This window comes from Oncorhynchus tshawytscha, linkage group LG15, assembly GCF_018296145.1.
Source record: "Oncorhynchus tshawytscha isolate Ot180627B linkage group LG15, Otsh_v2.0, whole genome shotgun sequence".
Lineage (NCBI taxonomy): Eukaryota > Metazoa > Chordata > Actinopteri > Salmoniformes > Salmonidae > Oncorhynchus > Oncorhynchus tshawytscha.
The window spans coordinates 1,026,972-1,047,403 of NC_056443.1; the positions used below are offsets into that span (position 1 = coordinate 1,026,972).

Sequence of the window (20,432 nt, forward strand, 5' to 3'; positions counted from 1 at the left end):
CGTTATTCAGCAGGAGCATGTGTCAGCTAACGGTAGCCGGCTAGCAAGCTAACTAACATGTTTCAACTCATTACTGAAGATGCTCTGTATTATATGCAATTAGCCACCTCACCACGTCCTTAGTCTTACAGTTACCTAATGGTAGTTACGTTAAGAAAATGTGACACAAAAAAAAAAAAATTCCAGCCCGTTTTCTACCTCTTGAAGCTGACCACGTTGAAGGTGTTCGGAAATGCGAACTTTCCAGCTGTAGCTAGCAAGTCCAAAATGAGCGGAAACAATGTGTGCTTTCTCTATTGTGGAGGTAACCAACCCACAATTAATTCCCCTACTACAAACTCAACTGATGATGCGAGGCTGGTCCAAATTTGATTGCCTGTCGCTGCTACAGTGTATTCGCGTTATGAAGAAGAATATGTTCGCAGAAGCGTCGAAAATGGATGCGTCACATCCCCTCTCCTCCCACGTGGGGCACTCATTGAATTCGGAAACATGAGGGTAAACGTCTCAACTCAATCACAGACTTTACAGGTTAGTGAGATTATGTCCTTGTAATTTATGTAATATACCTATTATCTGCACTGCAGATCTTTTGGAGGAGAAAATCATGCATTTAGGCTACAGGGAAATTGGCACTATAGTCTGGCAGTGCCCATATCCATATATTATCATTTTATAACCCACATATAACCACATAAACAGCAGGCTCTCCTACCATCCGTTTTTGGAATACTAGGCCTTGGGCTTCTATTATTAGGATCAACAAGAATCTTAAATCGTTCAAATGTGTAGAAATCAACTTTTATAATGCTTATCTACTTATCAATCTAATGTGACTTTTGTATTTTGACACAACCCACAAATCAACTATTTTCAGATGGTTCAATGAGGTGCAACGTTTGGAGGTATTAACTGAACAGCACCACTGTCAGATTTACAAGTCACATGCAACCAGTTACTAGTAACCAATTATACAGACGACAGTGGCATTTTCTAGTCTAGATAGACCTCAACTGACCAGTAGAGCCAGCCAGGCTACATACCTCCTTAAATAGCCTAGATCACATTTTACACATTTACAGTAGATGAGGCTACACGTTGATGGAATTTGACCTAATTTTCTCCTTCTTTACTTATATATCATGGTCTATGACTTTCTCTTTCAAATGCAGGACAGACTGTTTAAAACAGAAAGAGAGAATGGCCCCGTCCTTTATCGTCTGTCGAGACCATTCAGATAATAAAAGCACAAAAGTCAATAGACCATTGTCATTCAAGCTGACGGATTTGGGAGAATCAGACTGAATTATTTAGGCTTGGCCTATTGTGCTGTATGTTGACCTGTGAATCCACAAGCATTGCGTACCGAACAGTTCCACACTCTCCCATGTCTGTGATGGTTCAGGGTTGGGAAGAGGAGCACACACACACACGTACACAGACATACACAGGCAGATGAAGTAGACCTCCCTCACAAGCACACACTTTTGTAAAAGAAGCATGGACAGCACATTGCTGTCAATACCATCAGTGGCTGACGGTGTTCACTGACAGACAATTGCAACCTACCACCACGCAAGCAATGTCGCAATAAAGCGAGTTTTGTTCTTCCTTCTCACCGTCGTTTCCTGGAGAGTGGGGCATTCTAACCCATGCACTCTTGATCCTGTGCATGAAAGTGTGGGACTGCTGTAGCTGTGTGCACTCAACCAACACACAGATATTCAGAGCAAATAAAACCAAATGCATTTGTAATGGTGACTAGTGATCCACCCTGCATTAAAACAGAATTCGTCCCAAGTACATTTATCATGGGAATGGATGTACAGTGGGGCAAAAAAGTATTTAGTCAGCCACCAATTGTGCAAGTTCTCCCACTTAGAAAGTTGAGAGAGGCCTGTAATGTTCATCATAGGTACACTTCAACTATGACAGACAAAATGAGAAAAAAAATCCAGAAAATCACATTGTAGGATTTTTTATGAATTTATTTGCAAATTATGGTGGAAAATAAGTATTTGGTCACCTACAAACAAGCAAGATTTCTGTCTCTCACAGACCTGTAACTTCTTCTTTAAGAGGCTCCTCTGTCCTCCACTCGTTACCTGTATTAATGGCACCTGTTTGAACTTATCAGTATAACAGACACCTGTCCACAACCTCAAACAGTCACACTCCAAACTCCACTATGGCCAAGACCAAAGAGCTGTCAAAGGACACCAGAAACAAAATTGTAGACCTGCACCTGGCTGGGAAGACTGAATCTGCAATAGGTAAGCAGCTTGGTTTGAAGAAATCAACTGTGGGAGCAATTATTAGGAAATGGAAGACATACAAGACCACTGATAATCTCCCTTGATCTGGGGCTCCACGCAAGATCTCACCCCGTGGGGTCAAAATGATCACGGTGAGCAAAAATCCCAGAACCACACGGGGGGGCCTAGTGAATGACCTGCAGAGAGCTGGGACCAAAGTAACAAAGCCTACCATCAGCAAGGGCATTGAAGATGAAACGTGGCTGGGTCTTTCAGCATGACAATGATCCCAAACACACCGCCCGGGTGTGACTGGCTTCGTAAGAAGCATTTCAAGGTCCTGGAGTGGCCTAGCCAGTCTCCAGATCTCAACCCCATAGAACATCTTTGGAGGGAGTTGAAAGTCCGTGAACAGCCCCAAAACATCACTGCTCTAGAGGAGATCTGCATGGAGGAATGGGCCAAAATACCAGCAACAGTGTGTGAAAACCTTGTGAAGACTTACAGAAAACGTTTGACCTCTGTCATTGCCAACAAAGGGTATATAACAAAGTATTGAGATAAACTTTTGTTATTGACCAAATACTTATTTTCCACCATAATTTGCTAATAAATTCATTAAAAATCCTACAATGTGATTTTCTGGATTTTTTTCTCATTTTGTCTGTCATAGTTGAAGTGTACCTTTGATGAAAATTACAGGCCTCTCTCATCTTTTTAAGTGGGAGAACTTGCACAATTGGTGGCTGACTAAATACTTTTTTGCCCCACTGTATATTGTCCCTTGGCCTACTCCCTGTGTGGCACTATTCCAGGAGCCCCTCCTCCAGTACTAAGCAAAGCACAGAGGGCCTTCCCAGCCTTGACAAGTACCAAGGTGATCTGGCGGGTACTGTGTCTGTGCATGAGTTCACTGCTTTAAATGTGGGTCACCCACAATATGGGTCAGAGATTCCTCTATGCACACCAGTGGCTATTTCAAGCATTGATTCAAACCCGATCCCATTAAGCTCTCCACCTGCTGCCCTAGCTGCAAGGCATAAGGGGGACCTGCCACTCCAAAAATAGCCTTGAGGCAGTTTCTGTTGTTTTGGCATCAGAGTACGCCACTGAATCATAGCTTTTCAATGTGTTTAGGGGCCGCGCTCAGAATGACTCGCCATAAACCATATAAGACACAGGTGTCCTAGAGCTTCATTATGGGCTAACAAGGAGATTTAACTTCAAGGTTATTGACAAGCCAGGCTAAACACAGGGCTATGTGGCAGTGTAAACTGATACTACTCAATGGGCTGTATTTACATATTGTAACCATGGTGAAAGCAGAGTAATGAAAAGTAGTCAAAACAAGTGGGAGGAACTAATGCTACAGCTTGAATGCTCACTAGTCAAATATACACTGAGTGTACAACAAATTTGAAATACCTGCTCTTTCCACAACGGGCTGACCAGGTGAATCCAGGTGAAAGCTATGATCTCTTATTGATGTCACTTATTACATTCACTTCAATCAGTGTAGATGAAGGGGAGGAGACAGGTTAAAGAAGGATTTCTAAGCATTGAGACATTGATTGTGTATGTGTGCCATTGTGAATGGGCAAGACAAAATATTTAAGTACCTTTGAACAAGGTATGCTAGTAGGTGCGAGGCCACCGGTTTGAGTGTCTCAAGAAGTGCAACGCTGCTGGGTTTTTCATGTTCAACAGTTTCCCGTGTGTATCAAGAATGGTCCACCACACAAAGGACATCCAACCAACTTGACTGTGGGAAGCATTGGAGTCAACATGGGCCAGCTTCCCTTTGGAACGCTTTCGACACCTTGTCCATGCCCCGACCAATTGGGACTGTTCTGAGGGCAAAACGGGGTGAAACTCACAGGAAGGTGCTGAGGGCAGGACAGCTCATAATAATGGCTGGAAGGGAGTAAATGGAATGGCATTAAACACATTAAAACCATGTGTTTGATATATTTGATACCGTTGGCTCAAGCCAATACCATGAGCCCGTCCTCCCCAATTAGGTGCCACCAACCCCCTGTGGTGCCACTCTAACTCAGGTTGGATTTCAACATGAGTCAGCTCCAGAGTTGCTACGCTAGTAAACTATTCTACATTTCAGCAAGTATCTAAAAATCTTCTTTGCCTGGCCCTTCACTAATATGTTGTTATTTTCAAATGGATGCCAGTTTATTTCACTAAGTAATACTCTAGTACAGCTTTAACCATAATCTTGCTTTGCCCGACTCACCTCTCAGGGCCAAAGCCAGCCTGGATGCGGGTGGCGCTGTATCGCTGGGCGGCCGTCTCATGCCCGTGCCCATGCCCATGCCCATGGGGGCTGAGGCGGAAGAGGTGCTCTGCGTCTTGGGGTGAGGGGTTGGAGCTGGGACGGGGTAGCTCGGTGTCCCCTACGATCCTCCGGTAGTCCATCTGGTGGCTGTCCCGCTCTCCATCCACCCCAAAGTGTTCGTAGCCGTACCCCTCCATGTTGGGTCCAATTGCCAAGCTCTCTTGCTCCAGTTTCTCACTCTGGTCGGTGACCTCACCGTCGCCCTCTGACCCTTCTGTCGGTGACGTCCCTCAAGTGGACTCAAGTCACGTAGGGACTGGGTTTTCCTGAACCGACCTACCAGCTCAAAACAATTCCCACAGAAGAGAACGAATTAGAAAGATCTCAGCCAACCAACCAGACGAGTCAAAGTCGCTGAGGACCTGAGTTGGAAAAACAGAGCTACTTGTGAGAGACATAACACGTTCTCTGGTTCAACACATTCTTATCTTGGTCTCATAGCTCCAGTGTTGTCTTTACCGTCAACTTTGTTGTCGAATCCCAGGTCAGATACAAAAATACTCTGAGAGATATGAGAGAGAGAGAGAGAGAGAGAGAGAGAGAGAGACAGAGAGAGACAGAAAGAAGATAGTTATGTCCCTCCCTCCCCCGTCTCTGCGCAGGGTGCACCTGCTAACCAACCCACAGTGTCCGCTAGGCGTGTCAGGAGAGGGTGTCACCGTGGTAATGCTCCTGCCGAGATGGCGTCGTCGTGGAAATGATGCCGGAGAGGCTTGTCGTCGTGGAGTCGTTGCCGTCCCAACGTTCCCCTTGCCCCTGTGGGAGAACTAATGCTCACTGACCTGAAGGGAGATTGTGGTGGGAATGGGAGGAGTGAGATGGCAGAGAGACATGGCCCAGACTAATAGAGGGAGGGAGAGGTGGATAGAAAGAAAGACAGAAAGACAGAAAGAGAATGCCTGCAGGGATAGAGGAGAAGCAGAATGGGATACTCAGTGTGTTTTTGTCCAGTCGAGTGCTGCTCTATGAATCTCTCTGCGTACAGCTTAACCCTGTTTCCTGTCAGTGGCACACGTCGCTTTCACAAAGAGGATTGGGGAATTAGAATACAGTGGGCTGGAGATACATGCAGGAGGCAGAGAGGGCACTTAAACACACTCCAAATAGACTAGCACTGTCGCCAATGTGTGTGTGTCTGTGTGTGTGTGTGTGGCCGTGGGACAAACCCACAGTAATATAAAATAATTCCACAAACTGCTTGAGATAGTACCAAAGTATGGCCTTGAGGAGGATGCCTGGCTTGCCTTGGGCACAGACAGGTTCAGGGAGGTACAAACAGTGCTCACACTGCACCATAGGAGAGAGTGTAGCTAACACAAGGGTGACAGCTTCTTACATAGCCCCTGAAATACGCCTCAAATGTTCAGTACAATCTACAGTATATGCACAGTACAAACCATTCTGCTCCCAAAAACGGTGTGTGGATGTACCTTTATATAGGACAGTTTGAGGCCTGCACTCTTAACATCTTCCAGACAGTGTTTTACAAGCTTACAAAATAGAATGTTAAAGGCTCATTTGACTGGAGCATGGAGCTAGCTATAGCAACAACCAAGGTAGTGGGTTCAATTCCGGCATGGGCCCCACATAATGAATACTGTATAGTAGGCCTATACCGTGCATTCAGAAAGTATTCAGACCCCTTGACTTTTTCCACATTTTGTTACGTTACAGCCTTATTCTGAAATGGATTCACATTTCTCCCCCTCATCAATCTACACACAATACCCCATAATTGCAAAGCAAAAACAGCATTTTAGAAATGTTTGCTAATAGAAATGGAATCATCACATTTACATAAGTATTCAGACTCTTTACTCAGTACTTTGTTGAAGCAAACTCCCTCGAGTCTTCTTGGGTATGACGCTACAAGCTAGACACACCTGTATTTAGGGAGTTTCTCCCATTCTTCTCTGCAGATCCTCTCAAAATCTGTCAGGTTGGATGGGGAGTGTCGCTGCACAGCTTTTTTTAGGTCTCTCCAGAGATGTTACATCGGGTTCAAGTCCGGGCTCTGGCTGGGCCACTCAAGGACATTCAGAGACTTGTCCCGAAGCTACTCCTGTGTTGTCTTGGCTATGTGCTTAGGGTCATTGTCCTGTTGGAAGGTAAACCTTCGCCTCAGTCTGAGGTCCTGAGCGGTCTGGAGCAGGTTTTCATCAAGGATCTCTCTGTACTTTGCATTAATTTTTCCCTCGATCCTGACTAGTCACCCAGTCCCTCCCGCTAAAAAACATCTGCACAGCATGATGCTGCCACCACCATGCTTCACTGTAGGGATGGTGCCAGGTTTCCTCCAGATGCTAAGCTTGGCATTCAGTCCAAAGAGTTCGATCTTGATTTCTTCAGACCAGAGAATCTTGTTTCTCATGGTCTGAGAGTCTTTAGGTGCCTTTTGGCAAACTCCATGTGCCTTTTACTGAGGAGTGGCTTCTGTCCATAAAGGCCTGATTGGGGGAGTGCTGCAGAGATGGTTGTCTTTCTGGAAGGTTCTCCTATCTCCACAGAGGAACTCTGGAGCTCTGTCAGAGTGACCATCGGGTTCTTGGTCACCTCCCTGACAAAGGCACTTCTCCCCCAATTGGTCAGTTTGGGCAGGTGGCCAGCTCTAGGAAGAGTCTTGGTGGTTCCAAACTTCTTCCATTTAAGAAGGACGAAGGCCACTGTGTTCTTGGGGACCTTCAATGCTGCAGACATTTTTTGGTATCCTTCCCCAGATCTGTGCCTTGACACAATCCTGTCTCGGAGCTCTGCGGACAATTCCTTCGATTTCATGGCTTGGTATTTGCTCTGATATGCCCTGTCAACTGTGAAACCTTATATATACAGGTGTGTGCCTGTCCAGATCATGTCCAATCAATTTAATAGACCACAGGTGGACTCCAATCAAGTTGTAGAAACATCTCAAGGATTATCAATGGAAAAATGATGCACCTGAGCTCAATACTGAGTCTTATAGCAAAGGGTATGAATACTTATGTAAATAAGATATTTCTGTTTTTTATTCTTTATAAATTTACAAACATTTCTAAAACCTGTTTTCGCTTTGTCATTATGGGTATTGTGTGTAGATTGATGAGGGGAAAAAGGATTTAATCCATTTAGAATGAGGCTGTAACGTAACAAAATGTGGAAAAATTCTAGGGGTCTTAATACTTTCTGAATGCACTGTATATGTCGACAGAAAGTTGCAATGGGGAAAACATCTCTTAAATGGGCTCTTCTCTTCATTTGTAAAAAACAATGTCAGAGGAAGAGGCTGAGAAAGAGAAAGGGAAAGAAATAGGTACCAGTGAGAAAGAGGTATCTCCCCATCCCCCTTTCTCCCACTCCAGACCTGGTGTCTGAAAGGGGTCAGGAACAGGTGACTGAGTGTTTGTGACAGTTGCTCACTCGAGGACGGAAAATCCTCTTATGCTGCCCGTGGAGAGCATAGCAACGCCCCATCCTTGTCCGTGCAGTCAACCCCCCAGTCAACCCCCAGTCAACCTCTCCATGGAACCCTCTTTTCACAGCTAGGTTAACACTGGAGCCGAAGCCTAGCGTGAGATCAGCACGCTTGTTACTCTAAACTTTCGGGAAATCACACACTGCTATCTATGTGATATGTGTGTCAATTCAAGTTCAGATGTGCCCTCTGTGTTGTCCCCCCCAGGCATTCACTGGATTACCATGGGTCTCATGTGCATCTTGACATGAAACACAAGCAATACTGCCTGGGGAAAGAACCTAATGGAGTGCCAGATAAAGGGGAGGTAATAAGTGAGGTAATGGAGTGCCAGATAAAGGGGAGGTAATAAATGAGGTAATGGAGTGCCAGATAAAGGGGAGGTAATAAGTGAGGTAATGGAGTGCCAGATAAAGGGGAGGTAATAAGTGAGGTAATGGAGTGCCAGATAAAGGGGAGGTAATAAATGAGGTAAAGCTCCTGAGGAAACGGCGTTGGAACTTAAAACTTCGCAAACCACAAAAAACGTAACTCTTTTATGGTGGTTGGGACTGGCCATAACCTGACTGCATCTACCTTCTTGACGTCCATCTTCACTCCTTGCGGGCTGATTTGGTAGTCTAGGAAGGAGACAGCCTCCTGATGAAACTGGTACTTCTCAGCCTTGACAAACAGGTGGTTAGCCAGGAGGCGTTCCAGGACTACTTGGACGTGAGCGATGTGATCCTCCAAGGTAGCCAGGATGCCGTTGATATACACAACCACCTGGTGTTCGAGCATATCCCGGAACACCTCATTGATGAATGCCTGGAACACTGACGGAGCATTGGATAAGCCAAATGGCATCACCAAGTACTCGTAGTGACCAGACATTGTGCTAAAAGCTGTCTTCCATTCATCCCCCTCCCGGATGCGGATGAGATTGTATGCACTCCACAGGTCCAATTTGGTAAAGAACCGGGCCACACGGAGCTGTTCGATGGCACCGACGGGAGAGCGTAATGGTACTTGGTGGTGATGTCATTGAGTCCTCTTGTAATCAATACACGGGCGTAACCCTCCAACCTTCTTGGCCATGAAGAAGAAGCCTGCAGAAGTGGACGTGTGGATGAAACCTTGTTGGAGCACCTCATGGATGTGCTCCTCCATGGCCTTGGTTTCTGCCACCGACAGAGGGTAGATGCGTCTGGGTGGGGGCGCAGAGCCTGCAAGCAGGTTGAGGGCAAAGTCCCAGGGGCGATGAGGAGGGAGACAGGTGGAGCAGATTTAGGAAAATACCTTCCCCAAGTCCTGGTATACCTTCGGGATGTTGGGCTGAAGGGCAACCACAGGACTCTCAACCGACGTGGATCCAAAAGGGATGGGAAAGCAAGCCCTTCGGCATTCGGGTGCCCAGTCCATGATTTTCATCCTCAACCATGAGATGGTGGGGTTATGGCTTTGAAGCCAAGGGAGGCCGAGGAGGATCTTGTGAGCTGGTGATGAAGGGAATGTTCTCCTGATGGATGGACTCCACAGTGAAGGTGAGTGGTTCGGTGATGTGTGTGACGGTCATGGGACCTAATGGCCGATTATCGAGGGCTTGAACATGGAAAGGAGAGGAGAGCAGGTATGTGGTGATGTTAAGAGAGGCGGCAAGAGTCTGGTCAGTAAAGTTCAACACGGCACCGGAATCCACTAATGCTGTAGAAACAGACGCTGGGAGTCGAGAACCAGGTGCAGGTGGTACGTTTAATATAACAAATAACTATACAACATAGGAATAGTGTATTGACATGAAACACAGAAACAATACTGCCTGGGGAAAGAACCTAATGGAGTGCCAGATAAAGGGGAGGTAATAAGTGAGGTAATGGAGTCCAGGTGTGCCTCATGATGAAGCACAGGTGTGTGTAATGGTGGTTGCCAGGACTGGTGGTTAATAAACTGGCGACGTGGAACGCCAGAGGGGATTAGCGGGAATAGGCGTAACGGTGATGTATATAAAGTGTAATATTGGGATGTAAACTCAAAATGTCAACTCTATATCTGACATGGTACAGGTGTCTTCTTTTTCTTAAGCCCATAACCATGTGTGTGTGAGGTGTATACTTTTGTTTCAAAGTGTATGTCACTTGTGTGTGACCCTGATATAGCCCACTGCAGTAAAAGGTTATTAACCTTCTGTCTTATGTAACCATACCAAACGTAACACATCATACTAATTTGAGTGCCCTTGATTTACATTTACTGTTACGTCCACTCTACACTGAGTATACAAAACATTAAGAACACCTTCCTAATATTGAGTTGCACCATCCCTTTTGTCCTCAGAACAGCCTCAATTCATCCAGGCATGGACTATACAAGGTGTGGAAAGCGTTCCACAGGGATGCTGGCCCATGTTGACTCAAATGCTTCCCACAGTTGTGTCAAGTTGGCTGGGTGTCCTTTGGGTGGTGGACCATTCATGATACACACAGGAAACTGTTGAGTGTGAAAAACCCAGCAGCATTGCAGTTCTTGACACAAACCGGTGCACCTGGCACCTACTACCATACCCCGTTTAAAGGCACTGAAATATTTTGTCTTGCCCATTCACCCTCTGAATGGCACACACATGTCTCAATTGTCTCAAGGCTTAATTTGTTTGATTTGACCTGTCTTCTCCCATTCATCTACACTGATTGAAGTAGTATAGTGACATCAATAAGGGATCATAGCTTTCACCTGGATTCACCTGGTCAGTCTATGTCATGGAAAGAGCGAGTGTTCCTAATGTTTTGTATACTCAATGTATGAGACCAGTCTTTGTGTGGACACTCATTCAGCAGAACTAAGACAAACGTGGGGCACGAGACTCCTCAACCCAGCGATGACCAAGCCCGACAACAGAGCCCTGTGTGTGTGTGTGTAGACTGAGGACATCCTCCATCAGATGACCTGAATACAGAGTCCCCCTGCCTAACTCATGTCACATTCAGCCACTTTGATAGAACAGTGCTCTCTCTTCACAGAACACTCCCTAGGCCAACACTAGGCTACTTTGTCAAATTCACTTTCTGCTCTTTTATTCTAGACATAATCCTATCTGTTGGCCTTCACATTTCTCAAAGCCTAAGTTACATATGCATGCAAGAACTACAAGTAGATAATCAAAACGACATTGCGTAGCAAAAGTACACAGAGGTGCAGCCCTCCAATTTTAAACTCAATGTGAGTACTGGTACGCTGGATCGCCATGAGAGGCAAACATTTTGTCCAAACACTCACTGCTTGATCCTCATGTTTGCGGCTTTGACCATGGTTTGTCTAATGTTGGGCATTGAATATGTCCCACCATCTTGTGGCCATCATCTCTCCACCAGAGGAGGCTGGTGTCACGGGCATCTGAAGAAGAGGACCAAGGTGCAGTGTGGTGAGGGTACATTTATTTTTATTTAAGATAAATGTCACCAACAAGACCATGAAGCTCAACAGGGCTAAGTGCCTCAAACAAAGTTAACTACCCACACATAAATGAGGGAAAAGGGCTACCTAAGTATGATTCCAAATCAGACAATGATAGACAGCTGTCCCTGATTGAGAACCATACCTGGCCAAAACATAGAAATAAAGAAACATAGAATGCCCACCCCACATCACACCCTGACCTAACCAAATAGAGAAATAAAAAGGCTCTCTAGGGTCAGTGCGTGACAGCTGGTGGGAGGAGATATAGGAGGATGGGCTCATTGTAATGGCTGGAATAGAATAAATGGAACAGTATCAAAAACATCAAATATATGGAAACCACATGTTTGACTCCATTCCATTTATTCCATTCCAGCCCGTTCCTCCCACCAACCTCCCCTGCAATATAGCCTCATTGAATACAGTATATAAAATGTGTTGTTGGGGATTTTATTTTTCCTTGAGTTACTGCTTTAATGTATATTGTGTTACAGTGGGTTATCTTGTACCGCACAGCCATTAGGTTGTCATCATTTTACCCCAATGCGCATCTTTATTCCCCTAATAGCATTAGCTGGAACAGAAATATAGTAATCTGAGTCAAATGACTTTGACACCCCTGTGCCAGTATTTATCACAAGTCTCAGAGCTGGAGTGTGGATCTAGGAGCAGGTCATCTACCCCTGTCCATAATAACCTGATCCACTGTGATCTGAAAGACAAAAGTGATACTTGATCATCATTCGTACTCTGAGGCATTGTTAAATATAGACCCTGGTCTGATGTTGCACTGCATTTCACATCTTGACACTCTCTACCAGATGGCACAGGTAGGTGTATAAGAGCCCCCTGTTTCAATTGTCTCAGAGTAGGAGTGCTGATTTAGGATCAGTTTAGACTTTTAGATCACAATGAATAAGATTACATGGATAGGGGAACCTGATCCTACACCAGCACTCCTATGGATGTCGATTAAGGAAGCCCCCGAACCTCTCTCATTCAGAGGGGTTGGGTTAAATGCAGAAGACACACTTCGGTTGAATGCGTTCAGTTGTACAGCTGACTAGGTATTCCCCTTTCCCTAATACACTGAGACGCTTATAAAAACGGGCCCAGGTTGGTGCTCTGGTGTTCTACTGTTAATCATCGCCATCTAGTGGTCATGGACTTTTAATGCAATTTCCCCTGTGATTTCCTCCACACATTCCTTCTGAGGACAAGCTACTAATCATTGGGCATTCCCCAGTCAAATCGAATCATTTTTTTTGTTCTTTTTTTTTGTCACATGCGCTCCAAATAAAACAGGTGTAGACCTTACAGTGAAAAGCTTACTTACGAGCCCCGAACCAACAATACTGTTTAAAGAAAAAAAATGAGAATAAGAAATAAAAGTAACAAGAAATTAAAGAGCAGCATGAAAATAACAATAGTGAGAATATATACAGGGGTGTCAATGTGTGGGAGCACCGGTTAGTTGAGGTAATATGTACATGTAGGTAGAGTTATTAAAGTGACTTTGCATAGATGATAACAACAGAGAGTAGCAGAGGTGTAAAAGGGGGGTGAGGGGGGGGGGACAATGCAAATAGTCTGGGTGGCCATTTGATTAGATGTTCAGGAGTCTTATGGATTAGGGGTAGAAGCTTTTTAGAAGCCTCTTGGACCTAGACTTGGCTCTCCGGTACCGGTAGCAGAGAGAACAGTCTATGACTAGTGTGGCTGGGGTCTTTGACAATTTTTAGGGCCTTCCTCTGACACCGCCTGGTATAGATGTCCTGGATGGCAGGAAGCTTTGCCTCAGTGATGTACTGGGCCATACAGTTGCTATAGCAGGCAGTGATGCAACCAGCTCTCGATGGTGCAGCTGTAGAACCTTTAGAGGATCTGAGGACCCATGCTAAATCTTTTCAGTCTCCTGGGGGGGGGGAATAGGTTTTGTCATGCCCTCTTCACGACTGTCTTGGTGTGCTTGTTCATTTGTTGGTGATGTGGACACCAAGACCTTGAAGCTATCAACCTGCTCTACTACAGCCCCGTCATTGAGAATGGGGGCGTGCTTGGTCCTCTTTTTCCTGTTGTCCACAATCATCTCCTTTGTCTTGATCACGTTGAGGGAGAGGTTGTTGTCATGGCACCACACGACCATGTCTCTGACCTCCTCTCTATAGGCTGTTTCATTGTTGTCGGTGATCAGGCCACTGTTGTGTCATCTGCATTATATTATGTCTGGTGGGGATTGCCCAGTCATGGAAAAAGTACCCAATTGTCATACTTGAATAAAAGATCAAATTAAAGATACCTTAATAGGAAATGACTCAAGTAAAAATGAAAGTAACCCAGTAAAATACTACATAAAAGTCTAAAGTCTAATTCCTTATATTAAGCAAACCAGACAGCACAATTTGTATTCAATTGAAATGTTTTGTTGTTTAAATTACATGGAAACAACCTTGAATCAACCAGAAACAAAACAATGTCACCAATTTAAACATGGACCTGAAGAGGGACCTTAAAAAAGCCAAGTCATATAATTGATATGCTATTATTCAGAATATTATTTGTTTATTTAACCAGTAAGTCCCATCCTTGGTTAACTTTTACCCAGAGCGCCTTTAGCAGCTCAGTGAATTTCCATCCATTTGCTTCCTGTGGTCAGTCCTTGGAGAAACATGAGAGTGTATGACTGACTGACCGCAAATAGCAGGAGACGGGCCACAATAGGCCTACAACAATACTGACTCATTGGTTGATTCACTGATTCTACAGAAAGCTGAAGCTTAAAATGTGAAATTTTCTGGGTGAAACTAGTACCCAAATCATCAGCCTAATGTGGAAGTTCCCTTTTCAGTGTACATCTGTCTGATTATATATGAAAGCCGAAAGGTCACTCAAGGGGTAGAGGAGGGTGTGGGTTTATGTTAATTAATAGTACTGTACAAGTAAACCACAGAGTATGAAGCTGAACCTATAAATGTATGTGTAATCACTCTCTTTGACGCATACAGAAAATATCCTAAAGCAAAATGTGTCTCAGAACTGTGGGTTAGAATGCATTGTGGAACAACTCCTAACTTCCCAGAGCTACTTATTGAGTGGATTGTCAAACAACTACAGTCTAGGGTGGTTATATCCTTAACTGCTATGACATTGTATTTCTTGGCTGGATGGGAATAGGCTAAATATAAAATATGTAGAGCACTTGTCTTATCACACAGGTAGGTAGAGTTATTAAAGTGACTATGCATAGATGATAACAACAGGGAGTAGAAGAGGTGTAAAAGAGGGGGGGGGCGGACGTCCAACCAAGTCCAATCAGACTTCAGTAGCCTTTTCTGCCATCTTGCGTGAGTTATCGGTGAAAGTGACTAACATTAAATCAGTTGCAGGTCTATGTGTCGAGAATTGGAAATTCCCAACTATTTGATGATGTCAGTACACACAAGCCTTGAAGCAAGAGAGCGCTGCGATGCATCATGACATTGCGACATTGCCTTATGATATCAAGAGGGGGCTAACTTATTTCCCTCGACTGTTTTCAAAGCGTTTTAAAGAAAACTTGAGGAATATCTAAATCCCGTGTCGTCATTAGCAAGGAAAGTCTGTCTTCCACGCCAATCTTGGGTCGGGAGTTCTACTACTCTGCACAAGTTGAAGTTTAAAATCGGCAGGCATATTGTAAGTACTCAACAGTTTCTGGCAGCGTTCCGTTTGGTAGTCTACTTTCCCACCACGCGGTTAATGTGTGGTTGCGTTCCAGGTTATGTAATAGTAATTTATTATACGTTTAGGAAAATACATGCAAAAGAGTACAAACAACAAAACACATGTAATTAATATCATTTCTGTTTGTGAAGGTGACGCTGCGGTTGTTCAACACAAGACCACGTCCATTTCACTGGAGAAGCTATGGTGACAGACGTCTTGAAGATGTTTTTTATCGGGACAGCGTTCACTGTCCTCGCCGCGCTGATGGGAATGGTGGATTCATTTGGTGGTCTCATGTATGTCCAAGACGCGGATCCTGCAGAGTATTTACAGTTGGACAGCAGTACTGACATACGGATGTCTTCAACCCATTCGAGAGGTTCAGGGAGTACCAAACGCATTGGACCATGATGAGGACGTCATGTGGAGTAGAATTAACACGAACAGGCTTGGCTTATGTTATGTTTTTGTTTGTAAATGACTGCTTGCACTGTACAATGTGTACACTGATTTTTACAAAACATTATTGAGCCTTTCATCATGGTTCGCTTTCAGTTTCACTAGTTGGTGTCCCACTCCCATTGGGCAGAAACTGGCTGAATCAGCGCTGGTTCCACGTCATTTCAACCCCTGAAAAATCTATGTGATGACGTTGAATGAGCGTGGATTGGATTTGTAAAAAGTCATTAACGTATGGGCGGGCACTCTGTCTCTTTTTTAACCTGAATCCAATGATATGGTGATATTTTTTTGTTGAATTGTGCAATTTAGAACTAGACGTCGAACTGACGTCTGTGCGCAGTGGGGTTTGATTTATACAGGTCACTACGGATTTGATGAGTTGTTTAATTTGTTTTTCACATTTTTAGAACACCCTAGTTGATGTTTATAGACGGCTATTACTAAAGTATTAGGTCATATTGACAGCTATTACTATGTAGTTATATCCACTCTATACTACACTAATACTTGGTAGGGCAGCAGGTAGAGCGTTGGGGCAGTAACTGAAAGATCGCAGGTTTGAATCCCCGAGCAGACTAGGGGGAAAAATCTGTCTGTGCCCTTGAGCAAGTTACTTAATTTAGCAAACGCTAAATCGTTCTGGATGGGAGCGTCTGCTAAATGACAAAAATGTACTAATCTGTATACATGGCATTACCTATATCGTGTAGGCTATTTGTTGTATATTGAAGATCACGTCATGTGTAAAAGAAAGAGCTACATTATGCACTAATTGACTCTTCATCATGCACTGTAATATTGTGTCACAAACAAAGTTGTAAAGAATGAACACTTTTATAGGCTATTGTCAATGAAATGAATAGACACTATTGCTTGTTTTTTGACCACTCCCTTTTCTTTGTATGAATGAATGAATATGCAGGAGAAACCAAGCCGGATGCCATATCCTTACATAGCTTTGCTTTCAAATATATAGTAACATGAGTAACCTGCTTCATTGATCACACAGCATAAACTAGGGTATAGTATAGGCTACAGGTGTTTTCCATCACAGATCACACAGGAAACAGAATTAAGCAAATGAACTGAAAATGCTAAATGGTGAGAAGACATGACAAAGTAGATGTCTAACTATTCTCAATGTTCAACTGAAAGTGTATGTATCAGTTTCGTATCGACCAACTTCTGTAATGATGTAGGCCTTTACATCATTCAGAATCACTATAGTCTTCAGGTTGGCCTTTTTAGCCACTGGGGCTATTAGACAATGCTACTGTTGACTGAAATGCAATGCTTTTATGCCAGGCTATTAGCCACTGGTGCTACTAGCCACATCATTTTGTACTATGCCCTTGCATCTAAGATGTAGGTTGCTCTCTCATCTTGCATATAATTTCATTTCATATACTTCATTGTCCCAGAGGGGAAATTTGACTTGGACAATTAAAGAGTGCTGCTGATTCCACATAAAGACATACTATCAATTGACACAACATACATAGAATAACACCCCATCATACACCCACTCAAAAACATGTTCATGCCAGCAAGGCTGTGACTTAGGTTCCACATGATGTAAGTCCTACAGGCCAGTCTCCAGTCCATTATCGCTATCCCCCTAATCAACCTCTGTGTTTCCCCTGCTGTTTACAAAATCTATTGACATGGGGACAAAATAATGTTGATATCTGTTCAGCCTGCATCTCGGCATAACGGGTTCTCAAACTTTTTGGGGCCGTGGAACCCTTTTGTGACAGCAAATTTGTAAGGGACCCCCCTGATAATCAGAACACAACTCCAGTGTTGTACATGGCCGGACGAACCAAGTCTCAGGCCTTGTGATGGAACATTTTAAAGGTCCACCTACTGGCATCGGAGAGAACATTTAGCAGTTTTCTAGCTAATTTCCTGCAGTTCTATGCATTTTATCATGGGGCAGAGAGATTGTTTGTTGTTCCAACTTGAAAGCTAATATCCTGCAATTCTACACACATTGTACAGTTTTTCCCGAGTAGCGCATCTTAGTGCTTAAGGCGTCACTACAAACACCGTGGATCGAATCCAGGCTGTATCACAACCGGCCGTGGTTGGGAGTCCCATTGGGCGGCGCACAATTAGCCCATCGCCGCACGGGTTTGGCCGGTGTAGGCCGTCATTGTAAATAAGAATTTGTTCTTATCTGACTTGCCAACTTAAATAAAGGTTAAACAAAAAAATATTTAAAAATTGCAGTGCATTTATGTAAAAAATAAATAATTGATAATTGGTGGAGTACTGTGGATACCAATATCCCTGTGAGCCTCCCATGCCCATGTTGCCCAGGGTTAACCTTTTACTGCAGTGGGCTAAATCAGGGTCACAGAGTGTTTCTTGGCATTCTTAAACAAATCTACTTTGAAACCAAAGTATACACCTCACACACATGGTTATGGGCTTTTAAATAGGAGACACCTGTACCATGTCAGATATAGAGTTGAAATCTATTGCATTTTGAGTTTGCAACCCAATATTACACTTTATATACATCACAGAAGACTGAAATATAACAAAACCAGTTGTTTAAAAAAAACGAGGTTTATTTATGAAAAATATTAATATCATTGCACCCATGAGGCCAGTAGTCATTTGACTGCAGGACAGGGCTACCAACCTGAATTGTAGATTAATAATATTAGGCCTACATGTATTGTCCCCTCTGAACTTAATCCACAGATCCCTTGAAAAAAATGTGTTTTATCTGTTGTTATTAGTAACATTCTTAAAATAAGTACATGTAAATATATATATACAGTGCCTTGCGAAAGTATTCGGCCCCCTTGAACTTTGCGACCTTTTTCCACATTTCAGGCTTCAAACATAAAGATATAAAACTGTATTTTTTTGTGAAGAATCAACAACAAGTGGGACACAATCATGAAGTGGAACGACATTTATTGGATATTTCAAACTTTTTTAACAAATCAAAAACTGAAAAATTGGGCGTGCAAAATTATTCAGCTGGTAGAGCATTGCAGTAGTCTAAGCTAGAAGTAACAAAAGCATGGATACATTTTTCTGCATAATTTTTGGACAGAAAGTTTCTGATTTTTGCAATGTTACGTAGATGGAAAAAATGCTGTCCTTAAAACAGTCTTGATATGTTTGTCAAAAGAGAGATCAGGATCCAGAGTAACGCCGAGGTCCTTCACAGTTTTATTTGAGACGACTACAACCATTAAAATAAACTGTCAGATTCAACAGAAGATCTCTTTGTTTCTTGGGACCTAGAACAAGCATCTCTGTTTTGTCCGAGTTTAAAAGTAGAAAGTTTGCAGCCATCCACTTCCTTATGTCTGAAACACACACATGAGGGCAATTTTGGGGCTTCACCATGTTTCGTTGAAATGTACAGCTGTGTGTCATCCGCATAGCAGTGAAAGTTAACATTATGTTTTCGAATGACATCCCCAAGAGGTAAAATATATAGTGAAAACAATAGTGGTCTTAAAACGGAACACCGAAATTTACAGTTGATTTGTCAGAGGACAAACCATTCACAGAGACAAACTGATATCTTTCCGACAGATAAGATCTAAACCAGGCCAGAACTTGTCCGTGTAGACCAATTTGGGTTTCCAATCGCTCCAAAAGAATGTGGTGATCGATGGTATCAAAAGCAGGAGCACGAGGACAGTTGCAGAGCCTCGGTCTGATGCCATTAAAAGGTCATTTACCACCTTCACAAGTGCAGTCTCAGTGCTATGATGGGGTCTAAAACCAGACTGAAGCATTTCGTGTACATTGTTTGTCTTCAGGAAGGCAGTGAGTTGCTGCACAGCAGCCTTTTCTAAAAATTTTGAGAGGAATGGAAGATTCGATATAGGCCAATAGTTTTTATATTTTCTGGGTCAAGGTTTGGCTTTTTCAAGAGAGGCTTTATTACTGCCACTTTTCGTGAGTTTGGCACACATCCGGTGGATAGAGAGCCGTTTATTATGTTCAACATAGGAGGGCCAAGCACAGGAAGCAGCTCTTTCAGTAGTTTAGTTGGAATAGGGTCCAGTATGCAGCTTGAAGGTTTAGAGGCCATGATTATTTTCATCATTGTGTCAAGAGATATAGTACTAAAACACTTGAGTGTCTCTCTTGATCCTAGATCCTGGCAGAGTTGTGCAGACTCAGGACAACTGAGCTTTGAAGGAATTCGCCGATTTAAAGAGGAGTCCTCAGTTTCATACCAAAACCAACGGCATCAAGAAAATAACAACTTGGGTACAAAACCCGACATGCACCAGTCAACATCTGCACAAAGACTTTCAAACAAACAATACCACACAAAGACATGGGGGGAACAGAGGGTAAATACATAACACCTAATGAGGGAATGAAAACCAGGTGTGTTGGAAAACAAGACAAGACAAAACAAATCGGCGATGGAGAGAAAACCGGTTATGTCGACCGCTGAACACCACCGAACAAGGAGAGGAACCGAATTCGGCAGAAGTCGTGACACTCCTCAAAAATGTTATTGAGCGCTGAAGGACCTATTGAATGTAAATGTTACCAAGTCTCTCCTCTCTCTCTAGCCAAGTCAACTCATCAGAAACAACAGGTCTACATGAACTTGTTAAAAAAAAAAATCACAAAAGGAATTGGTACGAGTGTCTACAGTGTTCTCTTATAGGCCAACTGCGTCATCTCGCGGTGTTGGAGCAGTTGTTTTACTGTGTGCCGGACAAGGGAGAAGCGCATAAATAGTTGCTGATGACATTACATCTATTAGGTAGGTTGCTTAGTTCTA

At 43.5% G+C, this 20,432-nt stretch overlaps 1 protein-coding gene and 1 long non-coding RNA gene across 5 annotated transcripts in view; one reads left to right on the plus strand and one right to left on the minus strand.

Moving 5' to 3' along the window:
- Positions 1 to 5,536, minus strand: part of LOC112233912 (inosine-5'-monophosphate dehydrogenase 1b) — a 28,226-nt gene extending 22,690 nt beyond the window's left edge. For 2 of the 4 annotated variants that reach the window (XM_042297867.1, XM_042297865.1), the window contains exon 1: positions 199 to 442. Coding sequence is in view for 2 of the 4 variants with exons in the window: in XM_042297862.1 (XP_042153796.1) it covers positions 4,504 to 4,742 (239 nt within the window). In the remaining 2 variants the exon portion in view is untranslated. Of the gene's footprint in view, positions 1 to 198; positions 443 to 4,503 lie in introns of those variants that run through there. The other 2 variants (XM_042297862.1, XM_042297863.1) reach the window with 2 other exon arrangements.
- A 9,104-nt stretch (positions 5,537 to 14,640) lies between these two features.
- On the plus strand, positions 14,641 to 16,751 carry LOC112233931. Its single transcript, XR_002950823.2, has 2 exons — positions 14,641 to 15,160; positions 15,340 to 16,751. It is a non-coding gene; the product is annotated as an uncharacterized LOC112233931 (long non-coding RNA).
- The last annotated feature ends 3,681 nt before the right edge of the window (positions 16,752 to 20,432 follow it).